Source organism: Phocoena sinus, chromosome 17, assembly GCF_008692025.1.
Source record: "Phocoena sinus isolate mPhoSin1 chromosome 17, mPhoSin1.pri, whole genome shotgun sequence".
Lineage (NCBI taxonomy): Eukaryota > Metazoa > Chordata > Mammalia > Artiodactyla > Phocoenidae > Phocoena > Phocoena sinus.
Genome location: NC_045779.1, coordinates 70,849,714 through 70,870,362, shown reverse-complemented (window position 1 = coordinate 70,870,362; position 20,649 = coordinate 70,849,714). Strand labels below are relative to the sequence as shown.

General features: G+C 37.2%; 1 protein-coding gene across 16 annotated transcripts in view; it reads right to left on the bottom strand.

Annotated features, from left to right (window-relative positions):
- The window catches only part of PHF20L1 (PHD finger protein 20 like 1), an 82,636-nt gene extending 64,666 nt beyond the window's left edge, over positions 1–17,970 (bottom strand). For 6 of the 16 annotated variants that reach the window (XR_004346397.1, XM_032609507.1, XM_032609509.1 and 3 more), the window contains exons 1-2: positions 17,681–17,957; positions 15,419–15,538 (exon numbers count right to left, since the gene is read on the bottom strand). Coding sequence is in view for 15 of the 16 variants with exons in the window: in XM_032609507.1 (XP_032465398.1) it covers positions 15,419–15,501 (83 nt within the window). In the remaining variant the exon portion in view is untranslated. Of the gene's footprint in view, positions 1–10,853; positions 10,998–15,418; positions 15,539–17,680 lie in introns of those variants that run through there. The other 10 variants (XM_032609515.1, XM_032609518.1, XM_032609519.1 and 7 more) reach the window with 5 other exon arrangements.
- Between the last annotated feature and the right edge of the window lie 2,679 nt (positions 17,971–20,649).

The window sequence follows — 20,649 nt, the reverse complement described above, 5'->3', positions numbered from 1 at the left end:
TAGACTTTAAATGTAATGCTTACAAACGATTTATAATGTAGGAAAATGTAAAAAAGTAGTACTATGTTCACTAGAATTATAAGTATAGAAAATAAATTTGTCTAGCAAAAAATATCAACATGTACATTTATCTCTATATGGCAAAAAAAAGTACTTTCTCTTTTCTGTTTTTCTACACTTTCAATATTTTATAATGGGCATCAATGACGGTAGGGAAAGCTCAAACCTTCAATTTAAAAATATAAAAATAACATCACATTGTTCTGTCTTCATGTGTGCTGATTCTCTTATGATGAATTCCAAAATAAAAATTAGCTAACTTGAAACTTTTAACACAAACAAGGTCTCTTCAAAAAAAAAAAAAAAATAGGCCTCTTCATTCCTAATGTACTGTATTAAACGTTCACAGTGACTCAAAGGTTTTTTAAAAGTAACATTAAATAACATTCAGAATTCAACAGCAGCACATGGTAGATGATTCAGCCATAGAGTTTATCTCATACTTTTGCTGGTTTTTGATAAATCTCAATTTTTTATTTTCCCTGTGGAATAAATGTAAATTTATATTGTTAACATAAATTTAAATATAAAGCACAACAGACCTCACATAACTTTGAAATCTAGGCACCGATTACTACCTGCTTCACATATCCCTCATGCTGTTCAAGGCTTTTTATGCATCTCCAGGGCCCTGAATTGTTCTCTGGTATAGCTTCTTTCCTTACTTCAGTCTAAGGAACTGAACTGTTTGGAGTTTCCTCAAACACAACAAGGCACTGTCAAACGTCTGTGCTTTTGTACCTTCTGTTCTTTCTGCCTGGACCTAAGCTGCCCTTCCCTTCCTCTGTATGCTCATCATTCAAGACTTGGTTTAACATGTAGTCACTTGTGTGAAGACTTCCCCAGCTCCCCGCCCCCTGGTGCTCTCACTTGCACCCGTCTCATCATAATCATCTCTCTGCACGTTCCTAAACTGTGTGCTGTGGAGCATTTACAGCCCTTGAGACATTAATACGTGTGACACAAAAAAAGGGTCCCGTGGTCAAATAAGCTAGGAAAATACTGGATTAAATAAACTGTTTTCTTTACTGAAAGACTTCTTGGTCCTGCCAATAAGACAGAAATAAAGCATGCACTATTATCAAACCATGTCACCCTTTCATCACAAAGTATTTATGAACATTTCCTGAGAGAGTAGAGGTCTAAGGAACACGATGTTAGCAACTACTCTGGCCTGTGAGTTTCGGGGACTGAGTCATGGCCACCTTTGTACCCCCAGCATCTTCACAGTGACAGACACACACTGGCTACTCAGGGAATGCTCGGCATGAATAAGAAGTGACGTTAAAGAAAGAAAATCTGCACATTTCTTCAGAACTAAGAAGGCTGTCGATCCAATTATAACCTTATGTTAGATCTTAAGACTTTTTGAGGGAATAGGTGTGGGTAAGGAAACGTTTTGTCCAAGAAAAGCATGAAAACAAGAAAACCTAGGGGATTAATATACTCCGAGGTGGATATGCCGATTCCACTCACTTAGAATCAGCGCTGTAATGCTTGTCTTTTGCAGTGTTGCTTTGTTTTTGCTGCTTTGGTTTTTAAAACATAAAAAATGTCAGTAGCATTAAGGGAAGCTTAGAGATACGGCTGTCCTTTAGTTTATTTTTCAACATTCACTAGCCACTTTACTATAAACAGATGTTCTATCAGTTCTAAGTTTCTAATTTATGTGTTTATTATCACATCTTTCTGATTTTGAAAAAAAATTAAAGGTTTATTCCATAAGTTCCTTCAAATTCTAAATGTACACAATTAAATGGTAGGTTAAAAAGAAACATAATTAACTCTTCTCTTTAAGGAGCTTAGCTTAGTGTTAGATGAAGAGAGAGAAGCAGCAGAATATTGACAGTCATAAATCCGTCAGGCCCTATGTTCTTTCTTTACTGAGCATCAGCTGATTTTTATATACCTTATCCCATTAGATCCTGGTAACCATCCAAGGTACAGATAACACAGTCACCATTTAACAGATGAAGACTGTCCAAGGATACACATGGTAAGAGTATTCAAAGTCAAAGCTAACTGGCACAAAAAGCCTATAGGAGAAATGGGATAAGGCCTGTATCAAAGTAATTATACCATACATGGTAAACTGGTAAGTATATATAACATTTTTTTTCTCCTTTGTATCAAGCTTTTATTTCTGAAAAACCATGAATATTGAGGTGGACATATAATAACAATTATTTGGTAGGGGCCCAGATATTATGCTTTTGACATAGCATGAGGTTAATGACAACATACAGCAAAGGTATCTAAAAAGAAAACAAAAATTCTTGTCAGAGTTGATTCTCTCATTAACAGATTTCCTAACAAATTTAGTTAGTTCTTCCTGAAGATAGTGAGCAGTGGGATACTAACTTCATGCTAATTTTGACGATGATTTCTCTCTGCCACTATATATTTTTTTGTAATTTGAATATACTTTATTTTTTTCATTGACGTATAGCTGACTTTTCAAAAATTCGACATAAGATGCTATAATTAATTGTTCAGAGAAAATTGGAGCATTCACTGAAGGTTCTTGGGAGACATTATGTTGGTCTTGGTGGGGAACTTTAAGGATTTAGACCTAATGAACATGGTACGAAGGTAAAGTGTATACATAAAGCATTGCTCATTTACTCAATCAATGTTCATTTACTTAAAACCATCATGTGACTCAGAGTTAAGCAATCGACCAGACAAGGAAGATTCAGACAAGTAGACTGTTGTTTCTGTCCTCATGGACCTCAGGATCAGAGATTGGAGGGGCACTTCAAGGAAACAGTTCCCTTTGGCTAGGCTACATGGTAAGCAGTTAAGGTGAGTAAAGGAGAATAGTGGGACATCAGACTGGACTGGTTAGCTAGGTTCAAACTAAAGGGCTCTGAAACAGTGAACTAATGAAATGACCCTTCATTCATTACATTCAAACAGGGAATCCCGTAAAGTCTGTACTTAATTTGGTTATCAGTTACACCTTAGAAAAAAATCCTAACATCAACATCTTTGCTATACACGTAAAATGCACAAAATGGCAATTTAACAGATAGTTCTATACAGTGAAATGATTTCCTTGTTCAAGATGGCCCATAGTAATAATGCCTTGATACACACAGTGAATAAAAAATACTTCCAAACAAATGCATTCACAAATGCCTCTAGATCTTGAACGACAGCAATATTATTTTGATGCACAATATGTTTTATCATAACTGCGTGTGAATGGAATGTAAGATTTTTCTTACTGAATTTGGTAGATATCATGATATTTTGTTTCTTTTTTTTTTTAAAGAATGAATCATGGAAAGCTGTTAAGAGTAAAGAATAGTGATTACACTGAGTCCCAAACATTTATAAATGATGCGGGAAAAGATTTGAAAAGTAGGAGACTGGGGTTTCAGAGTTAAAACAATTAGAGATAAGAAGAAAGAAAGAAAATAAAAACATAGTTGGCATCTCTCCAGGGCTCAAAGAAAGAGATGGAGAGAAGGCAACCTCACTAGGACTATGATCCCTCAACGCCAAAATTCTACATAGAGCTCTATTACTCCTTATTGTGTCACTGCAAAATACCATAAAATTGCCACTGTCTTCCCTATTATAATCCCACTTTGAAATGCTTGCACTGTTTAAATGATATTTACTCGTATAGAAATTAAGGGACTGCCTCCATTGCTCTGGGCCTACCTTGCCCTCATATGTCTTTTGCACTTGAATCTTAGAGAACACAGTTTACTCTAAGCAAACTTAGCAAGAAAAATAATCCACCCTAAATTGTTTATTAGGTTTAATGGAAACAAATAGCATTCAGAAACACTGATTTGAATCTTCAAAATGATTTGAAGAATCATTTACAATGATTCTTGCTGAATTTAACAGAATTCTCATACATGCAATTCTACTACTGTAATCTCTCAATTGATTTCTTAGGACTCTTTCTAAATCAGTGTGGTCAAAATCCTCTAATGGTCAAGTTCAACTGTAACAACAGAGTACAGCAAGACCATTAACAAAAACGAAAATAATTTTCACCTTCTCTGAACTCTTGTAACTCTTTATTGCCTCATCTAATACCAGCATTTTAACACTGTCACTGGTGCCTCCCATTTACACAAGATCGTTCAGAGAATCAAGATTTATGGATTCTGAACTAAACCTGTAACCCAATAAGAACCAGATACTGACCAAAGAGGTTAGCTACACACTGAATATACTGTATTGGTTCCCTGTAACATCAACTCTTGTGTGTTGTCAAAACACAAAGAGAAGTGAGAAACCTAAAATGGGAATTACCATTACAGATGAATTACTATACTGGCTCATGGTGTTAACTGTTTTACATGGGCAGATCCTGACTGACAGCTAGATCAGGAAACCATGATCCCCTGAGGCTATATGAAAAAAACACTTTGGTGTAGATGTGTATGAGTATTCTCTTGAGAGAGGGGTTCCCAACTTTAATCAGATTTCAAAGGGGTCCATGATCAAAAAAAAAAATTCTCTGGAAGGCAAGATCATCTATTAACACTGAAAACTATAGGTGCCCCACTCTCCTTGGAAGGAAGAAAGAAATGATGGGCATGCAGCTATGCCAGAACTACAGTCTGATAGATTAAAAAAAATACTTTTATATTCAATGCAGTAACAGTAAAACAATTAAACATGATTTGAATTTAGAGAACTCAATCTGATTTATCACCTAGTTTGATACATCCAGATTTTTACCTGTATTGATAAAGAACATCAACCATGGGCTTCCCTGGTGGCGCAGTGGTTGAGAATCTGCCTGCCAATGCAGGGGACACGGGTTCGAACCCTGGTCTGGGAAGATCCCACATGCCGCGGAGCAACTAGGCCCATGAGCCACAACTACCGAGCCTGCGTGTCTGGAGCCTGTGCCCCGCAACAAGAGAAACGGTGACAGTGAAAGGCCCGCGCACGGCGATGAAGAGTGGCCCCCGCTTGCTGCAACTAGAGAAAGCCCTCGCACAGAAACGAAGACCCAACACAGCCAAAAATAAAAATAAATAAATAAAAAAAATTTAAAAAAAAAAAAAAAAAAAAATAACATCAACCATGAGGAAATGATAAGGGAAATTCCTTGATACACTGATGGCCTACAATCTCCTACACTTAAGCCAAAGGACATGGTTGTTAACTACTCATTGATAGGTTACAACCCCCTGAGCAAGGCCAGACTTTATCAAACGTCCCAAAAGGCATCAGAATTCACTCTGAGATTTAACTAATCATTTGAATAAGTGCTGTATACATCAAAACAGTAATTAACCCAATAAATTATTCAAATTATGTATTTTAAATAATAGTCCTGTTCTTGTTTATATTGGTAAGACAATAAAATTTCTAATTTATATAAATTTAAAAACTGACAGTTCCTCATCCATTTCATTTAACTCAACACTGAGTCTCTAATTCACTGTATGTCAGACACTAAACTAGGAATAAAGCTACAAATACAAATAACAATCAACAAACTCAGATTCAGCAGGGAGCGGAGAGAAAAAGGGAATCAATAAGCTAATACAATTACAATATAGCACATAGAAGGAGTACCTAAATTAGATGTTCTCTTGGATAAAGTAGTTCTTCGATTTTTAAAGGATGAAACACACTTAAAATACGACTTAGACATAATTTAAATGTTAGCAGAATCTTTGGGAGTTAGAATTCACAATTCAGAACAGTTTTGTTGATAAGAATTGCATAAGCCAGAAACTCTAACATGGCATCATAAAAAATAACTAAAACATATTGCAAGAGATAGAAATAGAGACCTTCCTTACATACAATTGTCAGGAAGAGGATTATTTGCCAAATAATAAAAATTAATGTAGAACAAAGTCCAAAGCAAACATAATATTCCTATAACCTGCTAACCTTCTAAAATTTTAGCTTCCTGGAAATACTTTACATTTACATTATGCTTTGTAATTTTCTAGTGTTTTCTCACCATTCACTCTCTACAACAATGTCACCCATTATTACAGTACTTTTAGATGATGTGCTTGTAGGTATTGCATGTTAGTTTGTTTCACACTTGAGGAACAGACTGAAAACAAAACCCTTTTGATTAATTCAAACCTGATATTCCAAAATAAAGTATAAATCCAAAGAGGCTATTAACAATTTCAAGAACATTCAGAGGATGGTTATACATGTCAAAATCACATCTTTTACAACACTGAATTCTAAGGATCTCAGTGCATTATCCCTCAGGCCCTCTTTTCAGACTCATTTATCCCCAAGGACACATGTTCAACACAAGCAGCCAGACCACCCTGCTTCCTACCTGTCCATAATCTTTGCAGCAAAGAATGGGTAAGATCAGAGTTAGCTAGGTATTTTGCTTCAGTAACTCGGAGCAGCCACCTTTCAAATTAAGGTTTCATTTCAAATCACTGGATTTATTTAAACTCCTGTTCTTCTCTACCTCCTTGCCATGCCTACATTCATTCATACCATCCGTGCCCACCCATTAGCCTTTATGCTCATGACCGTCTCCTGCCGTAAGAATCAATTAGACTATCAAAAATTCCTTTCCCACTCCACCAAAAACGCCACCAGTATTCTACTCAAAGTTTATGTACTTCATATAATTTGTTCAGGCCAACATGACCATTCTTTGTTATTTAATTCTGTTACAAAACTCCAAACTCTAGCAGGTTGCAGTCCACCCAGTTTCTGTTCCTTAATATTTAGCATTTAAAAATTATTTTAATACTACAGATAGTCATATATGCTTACACACCTATGTTAAAGTTTTAAGAATTTACACTGACTCCTCTCCTGTTAGATTCTACTTTCTTAGAATAACTAATATTCATGCTATTATTAATAAAGCTAACATTTATTAAGTGCCTACCATGTGGCAGAAAACATGAAGAGCTCTAAATGTGCACTGTCTTGCTTATCCTCAAAGAACCATTTGAGTTAGGTACTACTACTGTTCCCAGTTATTTAAGGAGGTCATAGAGGCTCTGAAAGTCAAGTAATTTTCTCAAGTCGAAACAGTGGTGGATCCCTGAATGGAGGTTTGTCTATCTCTTAAAGAATTTGCTTTTGATCATTATATATTCTGCATCTTACAACTGATCATTTTCAGCTCTTGTAAAACTTACTGCAGTATTTCAAATATAGGGGGCTCTTTATCAAGAGGTCCTGAAAACAAAAACAATATAAAATCAAGTGTTTTATATTTCATATAATCAAGTATTATATTTTATATAATCAAGTGTTTATTTTTTCTTGCAAATTTACTCTTCTGCTTCTGATACAAAATAAAATGTGTAAAGCTTTTCGTTAGCCCAGAGAGTATGGAAAACAGCTTTTATTATACTGTACAAAATAAACATCCCCCCTCCCTTGTGTAATTCATAATAGTTTGACAAATATCATTTTATGCTTAGTTTTCAACCAGTAAGTCACAATCCATTTGCAGCAGTGTTCTGCAATGGTAACCAGATTTCAGAATATCCCCAAAACTTTTGGGCTCATTCTTTACCAACCCACCAAAATGCAATGAATTTTGCTGGGCACCTTTTATGAGTAAAAGGGGCTAGGCCTTGTATATAATTCATTTCACATCAGTAGCTTATTCTTCAGTACTTTACCTACCCATGATGTAGTAGAAACATATTCATTTTTAATTGAAGAGGGTTGGTTTTTTGGCAATGAGAAAACAGACTTTTAAGACACAATGAATATTAAATATCCACATTCTTTCTTCAATTTTATTGCAACAATTCTCTCCAAGTTGTGTTGACTTTAATGACTGAAATAATGTAATATTTACATACTAGTTTCTAATTTAATAAGAAGAAAAAATTTATCTGCTGATCAATGATCTGTAGGAGGTGGTAGGAGGAACGGTCAATAGTTCTTCAATACAAAGCCATATAAAATACTAAAACACTGAAACACTTATGAAGAATAACAAAACTAAGCTGCCTTTTCAATACCATGTTAATTTCTTTTAAGAAATTATACTACCAATTTTTAAAACTTAAAGCTAGTATTCTCTCCCTCAGTTAAAAAAATCATTTAAAAATAAAATTAAAAACCCTTAAGCATCTGCAGATACAGTTGTCAGCGAAACTAGAATTGCAAAACATTCTTTTTGTAAAATTGATTACCACCACAGATAAATTATTTCCTAATTACTGACTTTAATCAATTACTCACCACAAAACAAAGCATTACATAATGTGGTAAGACAAGTGTAAAATCTCACAACACATAATAATAATATTCAGCAGGAAAAATGTAACAAATAGGGAACTGGATGTGTGTGATAGATGATGACCGAACTTCAACCAAATATCAGATAAGCAAATAAAACTGTCTTCTCTCGTGATCCAACCCTTGCCATTATATGAACGCACACAAGGCACAGAACAATAAAAGTCAATCCATGATTAACCGTAACCACAGGGAGCCTTTTTTTTTTTTTTTAATAAAGCAACAAGGGCCTAAACCCTAACAACTATCCAGCCAGATAGCGCTTGGGACTACAGAAAGAGGAGCAAGAAAACTGACGCACACCAGAGTACGCGCAGCTCAATATATTCTGTTGTACTGAAAAATAACAAAAAAGGGTTTCTGGATCATGCATCACTTTGTCCATACTTACATTTTAACTTCCTCCAACTAACATAAACAGTTAAAACAGACTATAAATTCAAAAAATAATCCAGGATATTTCCACTGCTGTCTGCCTCAAAAACTGTATCTTCAGGTTAACAATTCTGTATGGTCTAGACCGGTGGTTCTCGTATGTGGTCCCTAGACCAGCAGCATCGGCATCATGTGGAGACCTGTTAGGATGCACATTATCGCCCCCACCTCAGATCTACTAAATTAGAAGCTTGTAGCTGTTGGGCCCACGAATCTGTGCCTGACAAACCCTTCAGGTGATTCTTACGCAGGCTCATGTTTAAGAACTACTCTTTCAGACTTCACCTGAATCACTTTCAAAACTGTAGGATCAACGAACTTTGTAAGAGAACCAATGTGTTAGTGAATGGGTACTACACAGAAAGTTAGTGAGTTAAAGTACTAAAGCCAATAGTTATGATTCTAAGTAATTTCAAAATTAAACAGTTAATGAGAAAGCATTTAAATGATGGGAGAGCAGGATGTAGAAAGAGTAACTACCGGCCCAATACCACTATTCTACAAATACTTCAAACCCCTATATTTTTGTTCCCAATTATATTCACCTTTCTCCACCTTTTTCAATACATTTTCTCTTCTTCTAGAGACCAGCAGTTTTGGGCAAACTACATTGGACTTATAGTCCTTGCCTACTTTACTTCTGCCTCAAGCTGTTATTTACCTATCTAAAAGTGAGATTAAAAAACCTGTCACCCCTGAATAGGTGAAAAGTAGATAAAAGAGCTTGAGTTTCCAGTTCAAGCAATCTGAGAGATCACTGAATATGTGACACCTTCACTTTAAGGACATTAAAGCAAAAAAGTAAGTCTCCAAAGTCCCACAGTCCATGGCAGAACAGCACCTAGAACCCACATTTTCTGACTTTAGTTAAATTTACTTTTTTCAATATTCCTTTTCTCTTGCCTTTCAAGAAATCTAGGATAAGCAAAAAATTTGAGCAGAAAAGAAAAAGCTCAATTAAAAAAAAACATGGGGGCTTCCCTGGTGGCACAGTGGTTGAGAGTCCGCCTGCCGATGCAGGGGACGCGGGTTCGTGCCCCGGTTCGGGAAGATCCCACAGGCCGCGGAGCGGCTGGGCCTGTGAGCCATGGCCGCTGAGCCTGCGCGTCCGGAGCCTGTGCTCCGCAACGGGAGGGGCCACAACAGTGAGAGGCCTGCATACCGCAAAAAAAAAAAAAAAAAAAAAAAAAAAAATGAATCAACATAATGAAAGGAAGACTATTAGAGAAAGAACAATAAGAACAAAGCAGGTGTGTTTCAAAATAAATATGTCTACTCCTATTTTACTCCTATGTTACTCCTATTTCTAATCTTTCAACATTCTTTTGTTGGGGGGGAAAGGGGAGGGGAAGGGAGAACTTTATCTTTAAAAGTTCATGGGGTTTTCTTTCGTGGAAAATTTAAAAAATTAAACTACTAAAATGTCTGTATACTGGTGCAGACCTGTTTGATGATTATTAAACTGAGGGTTCACTTAGATCTTAGGATTCAAAACTTGCGACTTTCTGAATGTAAAGAATCTCAGAATTTAAAAACAAGTCTTATGAATTTCAATTTGAAATTCTCTACAGGCAGGGTCCTTAATCTGGAGTCCACGGGTAAGTTTTCTACCACCACCCATAATATATATTACTCAGTTATTTTGGTATATAAACACGATGGTACATTTTTCTGAGTCTACAGCTGAAATTAGGTTGTCAAAGGTGGTGACTCAGAATCAATACTTTCCAAGTACAAAGAGATTTAGGAAAGGTCAACATACAAAAGGACAAATTTTATTTATATTAGCAAAATAATATTTTTAAAAGTATTCACCTATGGTTTTACAAATTCCAAACTCACCTAATGTAATTTAAATGTGTTTTCAGTTTTTAAATTTCATCTACATACTACTTTTCAGGAGCACACTTCTGTTCCAAATATAGATCACACAACTTATCTCTACTAGTGTTTTCCTTTGAATAGCAAATCCAATCAGTAAAAGACAATCCCTTTTAATTCAGACAATATGTAATTTTATTTAAATTAGAAAGTATCTGTACTTCCTACAATCTAAATTTCTTTGATTTTCCCACTCTACTAAAATTCTGTTCATGAACAGTTTAAAAACTCACATTTGCAAATGTTCCATACAGTTCAAAAAACTCCAAATGTGTGGAAACAGCATTTGTCAATTCAAATTTATACTGTTCTATCAAACTCTGTACTTGCAGACATCTCCACATTTTTTTTATCTTTCATTTTCCTTTCCTTTAGATCTAGAAGAGAATTACATAGAAATATTCCAATAAAGGTTGGACGAGCGTAACTCATCTGAATATTTTAAAATGACTTTATAATTTCAAGTTGAAGAGTAACAGCAGAGCATATTACTTTGTTTTGTTTTCACAACTAAAACTTGCTATAGAGTATTCTAATTTCAGTCAAAAAGTTAAATCAGTAGTCAAAACTGGTTTATCACATTTTTTACTGAACAATGTTCAGAATGATTAGATACTTTAACATTTTTAAGGGTGCTTTCTAAATTATAAAACTCTGCAAAAACAAGGATTTCATTATCACCTCAAAAAGGTTTTATAGCATGTTGCAATGACATGATATTCCTTCTGTATTCCAGGCCATTCTCATGTCAACACTAAGGCTACATTTAAAAACTTACACATTGAGTCTTCAGATCCCCAAAGATATATTTTTCAACTCTCCCTCTTCCCTTGCATTTACCTCAGTGCTTTATAATTATGTATTATTTTATATAATTTGAAGCAAGTTTAAATATATTATTTTATTTGATCCTTAAAATAATTCTGTAAGTAAAAGTCAGTAACACTGCTTGCATTTTACTGCTAAGCCAACCAAGTTCAAGGACTTAACTCATATTTACAGGATCAGAAAGTGGCAGTCTGAATTTGAACCTGCCTCTTTCCTCTTTAGAATCCACTGATAGTGTCTCAAATATAACTTCAACTCTGAACTTTCTCTTTCCCCAAACACACTCCTGTATCAACGACCTGTATTTATCTTCATTCTTATGATGTTACTGCATTCAAGAAATTATAAAGCTAATATGTTCAGGTTTGGATATACAGAGGCTGCAGTGGCATATATGAGTGAGATAAGACAGAAAATGGTTGACTGTGTTAGCTGTGAACATTAACACATTAAAAGTCTTTTCAAAGCCTTTTAAATTAAAAGACTGTTGAGAAAGACATTAAAATGTTTTGAGTAAAACTACAAATTTTTTAAAAATTAAAGCAACCCACACTTCTCAGTAGGAGTTAGATTTAGTCCATATAGAAGAGATCCAGGAAGAGATATGGGAACATATGTATATGTATAACTGATTCACTTTGTTATAAAGCAGAAACTAACACACCATTGTAAAGCAATTATACCCCAATAAAGATGTTAAAAAAAAAAAAAAAAAGAAGAAGAAGAGATCCAGGTATCAAAAACCACTCACTGGAACAGAAGGCAACTGGCCTCTCACTGGCTTCTCAGGGCCTGCATTCATTAGTATTGGTAAATAATCAAACCACCAGGGTTTTCCGATGTAACTGGAAAATTACTTTGAAAGCAAAAAGTAATAAACTGCTACTTAAAATGTGGAGTGTATTTTCGAGGATGAAGTATCTTTCCGAACTTTAAAGAATATGTGATATGGTTTGCTCAAGGAATAATAATGTACTTTCCCCCCAAAAAATAGGTTGAGTCTTCCTCTTAAATCTACCCCAAACCTAAATGTGGGAGCTTAACTTTAATTTCTGCCCACTAAATTTAGAGTTTATCCTTTTATTTCTAGAGTACATACTAAAAAATATTTTCCTTTTTTTAACATAGGACACCTTCTACATATAAGACAAATGGGCATTCAGGTGCCCTACTATCACAACTTTCCCTCCGTACTTCTCTTTAAAAGCTAATGTATCAACATATAAGTCATTTTCTTAGTAACAGCTATACTGCTTATTGTAAATGTCTTACGTACAAAGAGAGTAAGTAATACTTGCATTTCTGCCTGTCCCTCCCTGTCCAATGCCTATAATTCAAAAGACATTTATGGAATAGTATTGAGTAGGGCCTCAATACTATTCCAACTGAATGAATAAATGTGGAAGACTAAGCACTCAATATGGATGCAACCCAAAGAGAATATGAAAGAAAGTAGAGAGGGAGGGATGAAAGACGGAAGGAAATTAGTTCACTATATTTTCAGTGATTAACTGTTTTGCCCTCGTAAGAATATCAAAGTTTCTCAACACTTAAATAATCCTTCTATATTTTTACATGATATTAAAGCAAAAATGTGTGGAATTTATAGGGGATACAGAATGGCCCTTAACAAAAGAAACAATATAAAGAATAAAGTTTATCTCATTTAAAAATAAAATCTGTTAAGAGCACCATGTCTCACAGAACTTCTTTTGTGCCCCATATAAAATTCAATAAATCTCAGTTAATTACTTGTCCTACAGTAAAGTACTTTAATACTAAATTAAAGGGCCACCCAAGCCGAAACACTGCTTGAGACTACTGACAGTAACAAAGTCACAAGAAAATTATTTCTTTCAATTACCTAGAATACGTATATACAATACTCTTAATGCTTTTGCAATTAAAGCCCCACTAGAGCAGAATGCTAAAATCGTCATATAAATGAGCTCACAAAAATCGAACTGACAGCAAGTTGCAGTGATTATCGTATGCGATTATTCTGGCTAATGTGTACTCACTTTAAAGAGACCGTTATTACTGGGGTCATTAAAATTAAATCTAACCTTCATCAATGAGTACATCTGCATGATATCACTCTATCTAAGCACTTGGGAATTTTTTGATGAGAAGCATAAGATAATAAAAAAATTAAGCTACAACTTTTATTTGTTTTCTGACATTCCAAATACTCTAAAAGCAAACTCAGACTTAATTTTTAAAGTAGTTCTTTTCCATAATCTTTTTAACTACTGAATCACCGATTCAACAGCTGATGAATTAGGAAACATTTCACCACTAAAAGTGAGTTTCTTACTAAGACCAGTTAATTATGTCAATATCCCTTAAGGCCATTGGGAGAACTAATAAACTATGTGCTTTTCCGAAACTGGAAGCTAGTTCAATCGCAACTTTGTCAGTTTGGAAGCCTAAGAAAAGCGTAATATGAATTAACTAATAATTCAAAAAGCCAGTAACTTTAAAAAAAAGAAAAAAAATAATTTAAGATTAACATCAAAGAAGTAGCATTTCTCATACTCTTGCATCACAGAGAGGTTCAATAGTGTGTCCCTTCAGAGCAAAAAGCTTCTTTTGGTCAAAATCAGAACCAAAGAGAGCCAATTACTGACTAAAATAGCATCTTTCATTGTATGGTCTAATGCAGTGGCTCTCAATCAGGAGCACATAAGCCCTCCACCCCCCCACCCCCCCAAAAAAAACATTCGACAACATCTGGACACACTGTTTACCATTGTGACTAGGAGAGATGCTACTGCCTGGTTCCCAGGTGCTTTCCAAGCCCCTCCTGAGAACACTGTGTACATTCTCCAGCTGATGAGGGTAATTAAGCCCCCTAAAAAGAAGCACTCACTGAGATGCAGCTTGGAGGCATGACGCCAAATAACTGTGCCTTCCCATCTCAAATTGTAGATTCAAACTGTCCCAAGCACCGCCCACTAAGCTGGGGGTCACGGACGTTTGCAGAGTTCCAACACCTTTGTTTTTGCTAATAGAGAAAAACCCCAGGCTGGTCTAAAGTCAAGTATCATGACTAATCAAGATTTCTCTGCCTGCCAATGCCAACTCAGGAAGTTGACTTAATACAAATCCATCAAAGACAAATCTACAAAATGCCCACTACATTTTAAAGGGAGTTGTAGTGAAAAGAAAATGTCAAAAAGGCTGGTAAAGTTGTTGAACTGCTAGACCCCTCATCAAAATAAATGGGCTTCAAGAGGAACTGAGGCTGAACCAAGAGACAGCCACCCAGAGAGCAGAACTGGAGGCCAGCTAACAGGAATGAGGAAGGCATTCCCTAGGAGAAAGAGGGAATTCTCATTCTTACTGCAGTCCAGTGATCCTGGTGTGTGCTATTTCCCCTTCTCTCCTTTCCAGGTGGTGATTTTATCCTAGGTAACCAATTTCTCCTACACCATTGTATGTAGGGGTATGTTGGAGGTGTCTGAATTCACCCCTTATCACAGATGGCTGGTATAGGAGAAGAAATAAGAGAAGGCCTGAAAGGATTACTCATTTAAAACTGGAAACAGTAACAACCTGCCTTTAGGTCAGTGCACTCTGGGGAAGGAGGAGGTAAACTGGGTTTTGGTTTTAGGTGGAACAGTGAATGACAACTCTGCTAACCATCAACATATTCTGCAGTTTGAAAGACCACCTCTGACACAGGCCAAAAAAAGTAGATTTGCATCAAGTTTTATCTGAAACTTGGGAATCTGGTTATCTGGATTAATCTTCTCCCTCCTACCACCCACAGAGCTCATATTAAGTACAAAAGAGTACTGATAACTGCAAAATCTGAAGAGTAGGAAAACTAAATAAACAATGTATATGTTTATTCAAAATGTGAACAAGTTAATGTTTCTGCCACTGTCAGAAGAAGAGCAATTAACCAGCCCATGTAAAACTACAGATATCATGCTTTAGGTCAAGGGCTCCGTATTTTCCATACCATTTCTGTAAGTAGTCCAGTGCCTCCAAACGAGCACCAATCTCAAAAGTGATTCCAGGACGATTTGGGGGCTTTTTACTCATCTTGAGATCCTGTTCTTCGGAATTCTCTTTTCACTACCTCAAGAGAGAAAAAAAAAATTAGATTCTGATGCATAAAAGGCACAAGGGATTAAACAGAATTTTTTAAACATTACATGAGAAGTTAAAATAACTGCCAAATTTTTAAGAAATTTGAATGATGATTACCAATACCTCTAGGTAAAGTACTGTACAACTTGCAGGCAATCTTAACAATGAATTAAGAAAAGGGAGATTAAAAAGCTAACTACTTTAAAAGAATGAATAGATGGGGATTAAAACTAACTAATGGCTAAAATGCTTTAAATTTTAACTCGAAAATACCCAAGAAAATTCTTCAGGATAACAGCTGAAAATGTTTTTGTCTTTGAAAACTCAGGACAATTGAGTATTCTGGCATATGACTATTGAAATTCTTAAGAGAACAAATTAACCAAGTTTTTCAACAAATATTTATTGAGTGCCTTGTAACATAAAACACTTGATAACACACTAAAGAACACAATGATGGAAGAAACAGCAGACACACTCTTCCAGTGCAGATTTAGTAATTCCTCTTGTGATTAGGATTTCTCATTACCTATGATCTCCCACCTTGGTAGCACATGATTCAATAATTTTAATTTAACATATAAACTTGCAGAGGAAATTTCTTTCTTTTTCTTCACATTCAACAAGCAACAATGATACAGACATTTCTTAACTCTGAGAATTTATTTCTACTATATTTCAACATAGTACCCACACTGACAATAAAAATGATTGTACGTTCAAACAAAAAACTACAAAGGAATACCTATTCCTCTCTAGACCACGAACATGTGGAATATTCACAATCCTCTTGGCCAGTGGCGAGCTAGCACACTTGAGGTAGCCTCTTTTTCACTAACTAACACCAGAGGAATATGAATACATTTTGCAACAGCCCAATCAAAATATAATATTTAGTCAGGAATGGAAACCTACTGGGGGAGAGGAGAAATCTCTAAAACCGTTTTGAAATATAGAATTACTAACATGACTATGCTCCCTCCCAATTTAAAAAAGAAAACACACAACTGTGTCACGTTTTTTCAATGGTTTTGTCACAATTTTAAAGGGACAAAACAGCAAGCATAAAAACCAACTGCCCTTTCCTCTTAGAAAGAATCTGCTAAGTAAGGGAAAATACATGCCACATATGCCAAATACAGCAATACATGTCATAAAAATACGTAAAATCAAACTTAAATACTCATGGGGGGGGGGGCGGAGATATCCTCCTGCCTGCCAGGGCAGCAGCAAAGATTAATGCCTTAAAGTTAACAGTAGGCTCAGCCAGAGGGCGTTTGGTGCAAAAGAAACAGTAGTATGAATATTTTTAATAGCGGTCTGGTCAGTGTGCAACACACAAGGCAGTTACTTGTAGAAATGTAATCCACCTTTTCTGCTGCTCTTCACAGGGAGAACTTAGTAAGGGGTAATTGAGAAGTTACACTAACATTTTCTAGGATCAAACTTAGAACCCACAAGAAGTGACAAAGTTAACACATATAATTCCCCCCCCAGTGACACTGCGGGATGAGATGCCAGAAAAGGAAAGATTTCCTTCTTCTTGGGTGAAGAGGGGCAGATGGGGAGGGATCTGAATTAAGGAAAAGTAAGACAAATATACAGTCTATTGGGGGAGAGGGGTAAAACCTGAAGCAGAAAGAGAAAGGGGGACGGGACGGAGAGAACGGAGAGGAATAAAAATCGGGAAGGAAAACGAACAAGAAAGCAAAAATATATAAGGGTGGTGAAACCTGAGGACCTGACAAACGGGAAGGAAGAGTAAATCAACTAGAAGATACAACCCTGGGAAAATGAAGCAATGGTCAGAGAATGGCCGCGGGGCCAAAAAAACGGTGGGGGGAGGTGATGCGGGGCGGAGGGAGCTGACCAGAGACAGACAGGAAAGGCTCAGACCGGGCGGCCAGGGTGCAGGAGACGCCTCCAGGTTTGACAGCCGTCCGGCCCTCGGCAGGGGGGGAGGAAGGGAGGGGTAGAGGGAGCGGCGGCGCCCAGACAATAGGGGCGGCAAGTTACGGAGAGGGACGCGGGAGGGGAGCAGGCCAGAGACAGACACCAGCGCTGGGGTGTCCCGGGCGGCCAGGCGGGGGCCAGGCGGCCTCCAGGCCCTGCAGGCGCCGCCGCCTCTTACCGACTCGGCCTCCTCTTTGCACAGTTGCCGGGCTGTCCGGGGCCGAGCCGGGGCGCGAACAGGATGGCCAGCCCGGGACTCCGCCTCCGCCTCCTCCCAGGCAGCGGTCGGGGACGGAGCAGGAGCGGAGCGGAGACAGCTGGGGCCGCAGCGCGGGGTCGGGCTTGAGGTCGCGCGGGAGGGAGCAGGTCCGAGCCCTCAAGCCCGCTCAGTGTCCGCTGCCATCGCCTCCTCCGCCGCCGGCCAGCCCTGACGCGACGCCGGCCCAGACGACGTCAGCCGCCCGCGACGAACCGGAAGCTGGCCTGGTCGCGTCACGTGACGCAAGAGGGTTTGGCCCGGGCCGTGCGGCCGATTGGAGGGCCGCCCTGGGAGGCGGGGCTTTGCGGCAGTTGGCTGACAGCTGGCGGGAGGGGCCCTGGTTACCGAAGGAAGGAACGCGGGCCCCGGGACCCCATTGGCAGTTGTGAAGTGTTTGACCTTTGGGAGGTGAGGACGAAGCCCATTGAATGTCACTGTTGTTGATTTGTTGGGAACCAGGTTCTCAAAATTCCTCAATCCCAGCACCCTGGGCAAACTTTTGTAAAGGCACACTACAAGCTTTCTTAGATATCCACCCCATTCCACATTAAGAATAGAGCAAATGGTTACTGTTATAAACTAAATAAACGTCTATTGAATGAATGCCTAGTGGCAGGAACTGTGCTGTAAGTACACCACATGACAACCACAATCGCACAGTTGTATTCCTTTATAGTCTGGGAGATCCTTACAACACAAAAGACAAATATTACTAAGACATAGTGTGTGTGTTGCGTGTGTGTGTGTGTGTGTGTGTGCAGCTCAAGAACCTATGGCTAAATTGACATGACTTTCCTAAGAATACACAACTAATGACAGCAGAACTACTTCTCTTGAATACTTACCATATCCCAAACTCTGTACTACGCACAGAAGAAAGTGTCCCCACTTTGGGGAAACCAAAAAGTGAACACATTCAAAGCAATATTGAGATAAACATCTTTTTTCTCTTTCCAGTGTGCCACTCTGATTCTCAAGTTTTCTAAATGCAACACTGCATGCAAATAATACATTTATCATGCTTTACAGAGTGCAGTTAAAATAGCAAAGTATCACTCTTTAAGCTTCAATTATACTGAGATTCAGTAATTTAAACAACCACATCCATATCCTCTTATTCAACAGACGTTCAATCAGCACTTACTATGTTACTAATAACTACTGGATTACACTGAGGATGGCAATATACGGAAAAGATATAAATAAGACAGTCTCTAGTGGACATTTGTCTTCTTGGTTTTCAGTTGACCAGCATCTGAAATCTCTTTCAATGTTTGGGAAATTTCCCATCATGGTTGTCATTATTACAGTATACTATATATTTATAGATTCCACATGACAGGATTATACTTTGCACCCTCCTTAGAATTATATGTGACCATTTGATTTGCTTTGGCTAATAAAAGGAAATTGGAAGTGAGTTTTGTCACAGCCAGTTGGTAATTTTAAAAATCCAGTTCACCAAGCTTTTTGTCTCTGGCACAGCAAAATGCAATTTTTGAGATGGTGGCTGCTCTAACAACCCATATTCTAAAGAGATAATGACAAGGCTAATCCACAAGTGATATGTAGTATAAGGGAAAAAATAAATATTTGTTGGTTTAAGCTATTGAAATTTTGAGGTTGTTTGTTAATAGCATAACCTAATGCAAACTGACATATACACCCACCTTATGAGCCTTAGGGCAAAGTCAACCTCACACTAAATAAGATGAAAGTATAAGAAACTCATGTTCCCTGTTTCCCTTGCGGCTAAAGTTCTATTCTTGGCTATACCAATTAGACTCTCTCACTGAGAACTATATATCAGAAGCTGCTGGTGATGTTCAAAATAAGGAAAATTTTCTCCAGCAGCAGTGGGAATACCAATAATCAAATTTCTAACATTCAGCCCAGAACTAACTAACTGAACCCTGGCAAAATCCCTGCTGACCCACAAACCAATAGGTGAGAAAAAAATAAATATTTGTTGTTTTACATCACTGAAAATTTGAGGTTGTTTGTGATTTAAATAAAATACATAATGTAAAGGCTAGCACAGATTCTATCCAATTTCCACAGTTTGCTGACAATCTATCCTGAGCAGATGATTCTTCCATTTTAATTGGGACTTAACAAGAGATCCCTCCAATAATGTAACTTGAAAGAAAATAAATGGAAATTGGGTCTAATGTATCAATAAATGATTCTTGGCTTGAGTGGATTGTATAGGTGAGTGTCCTCAATGCAGTCAATACCGTCCCTTAGAAGGCACCTTGGGAATGGGCGGAGGAGGCATATTTTTAGTTGTCACATGGTTGGAGGAAGGCATTGCTGCAACTTAATGGGGAGGGACCAGGGCTACTAGACATCCTGAAATGCACAGTGCAGTCCCATACCTTGAAGAATTGCCGCAGGTCGTACATGACTTTTGAATGGCCCTCCGAACTTTCACGTAGGTTAAAAAAAAAACTGTTGATCATTTTTGGAGCCTAGAACTCAGTTTTACGCATAAGCACAAAGTATTTTTACAAGGTTTTAATATGCGCTCAGTTTTCGAGGAATGAGGCCACTATATAACATGAGGGAAGGCTGTCCTCTTTGTATGAATATTACCAAGATTTTATTGCAGTTTTAAAAATCATGCCACCAGTGGCAAAGCTACTCATAGTATTTGAGGCACTGATAGAACATACCTATATCACTCTGCATTTTATGTTACATTCAGGATAAATCTACATTTCCATATTAGCACTTGACTGCTTCATTGTGGCTCTTCGTGAGTCATGGCTGACCACTTACGTACTGAGGTAGATATTATTTTTATTGTAAATTACTTTCATAAATGTATTCTTACATTATTGTTATGGCATTGTATTGATTTTTTTTAAATATGTGGAGATTGATTA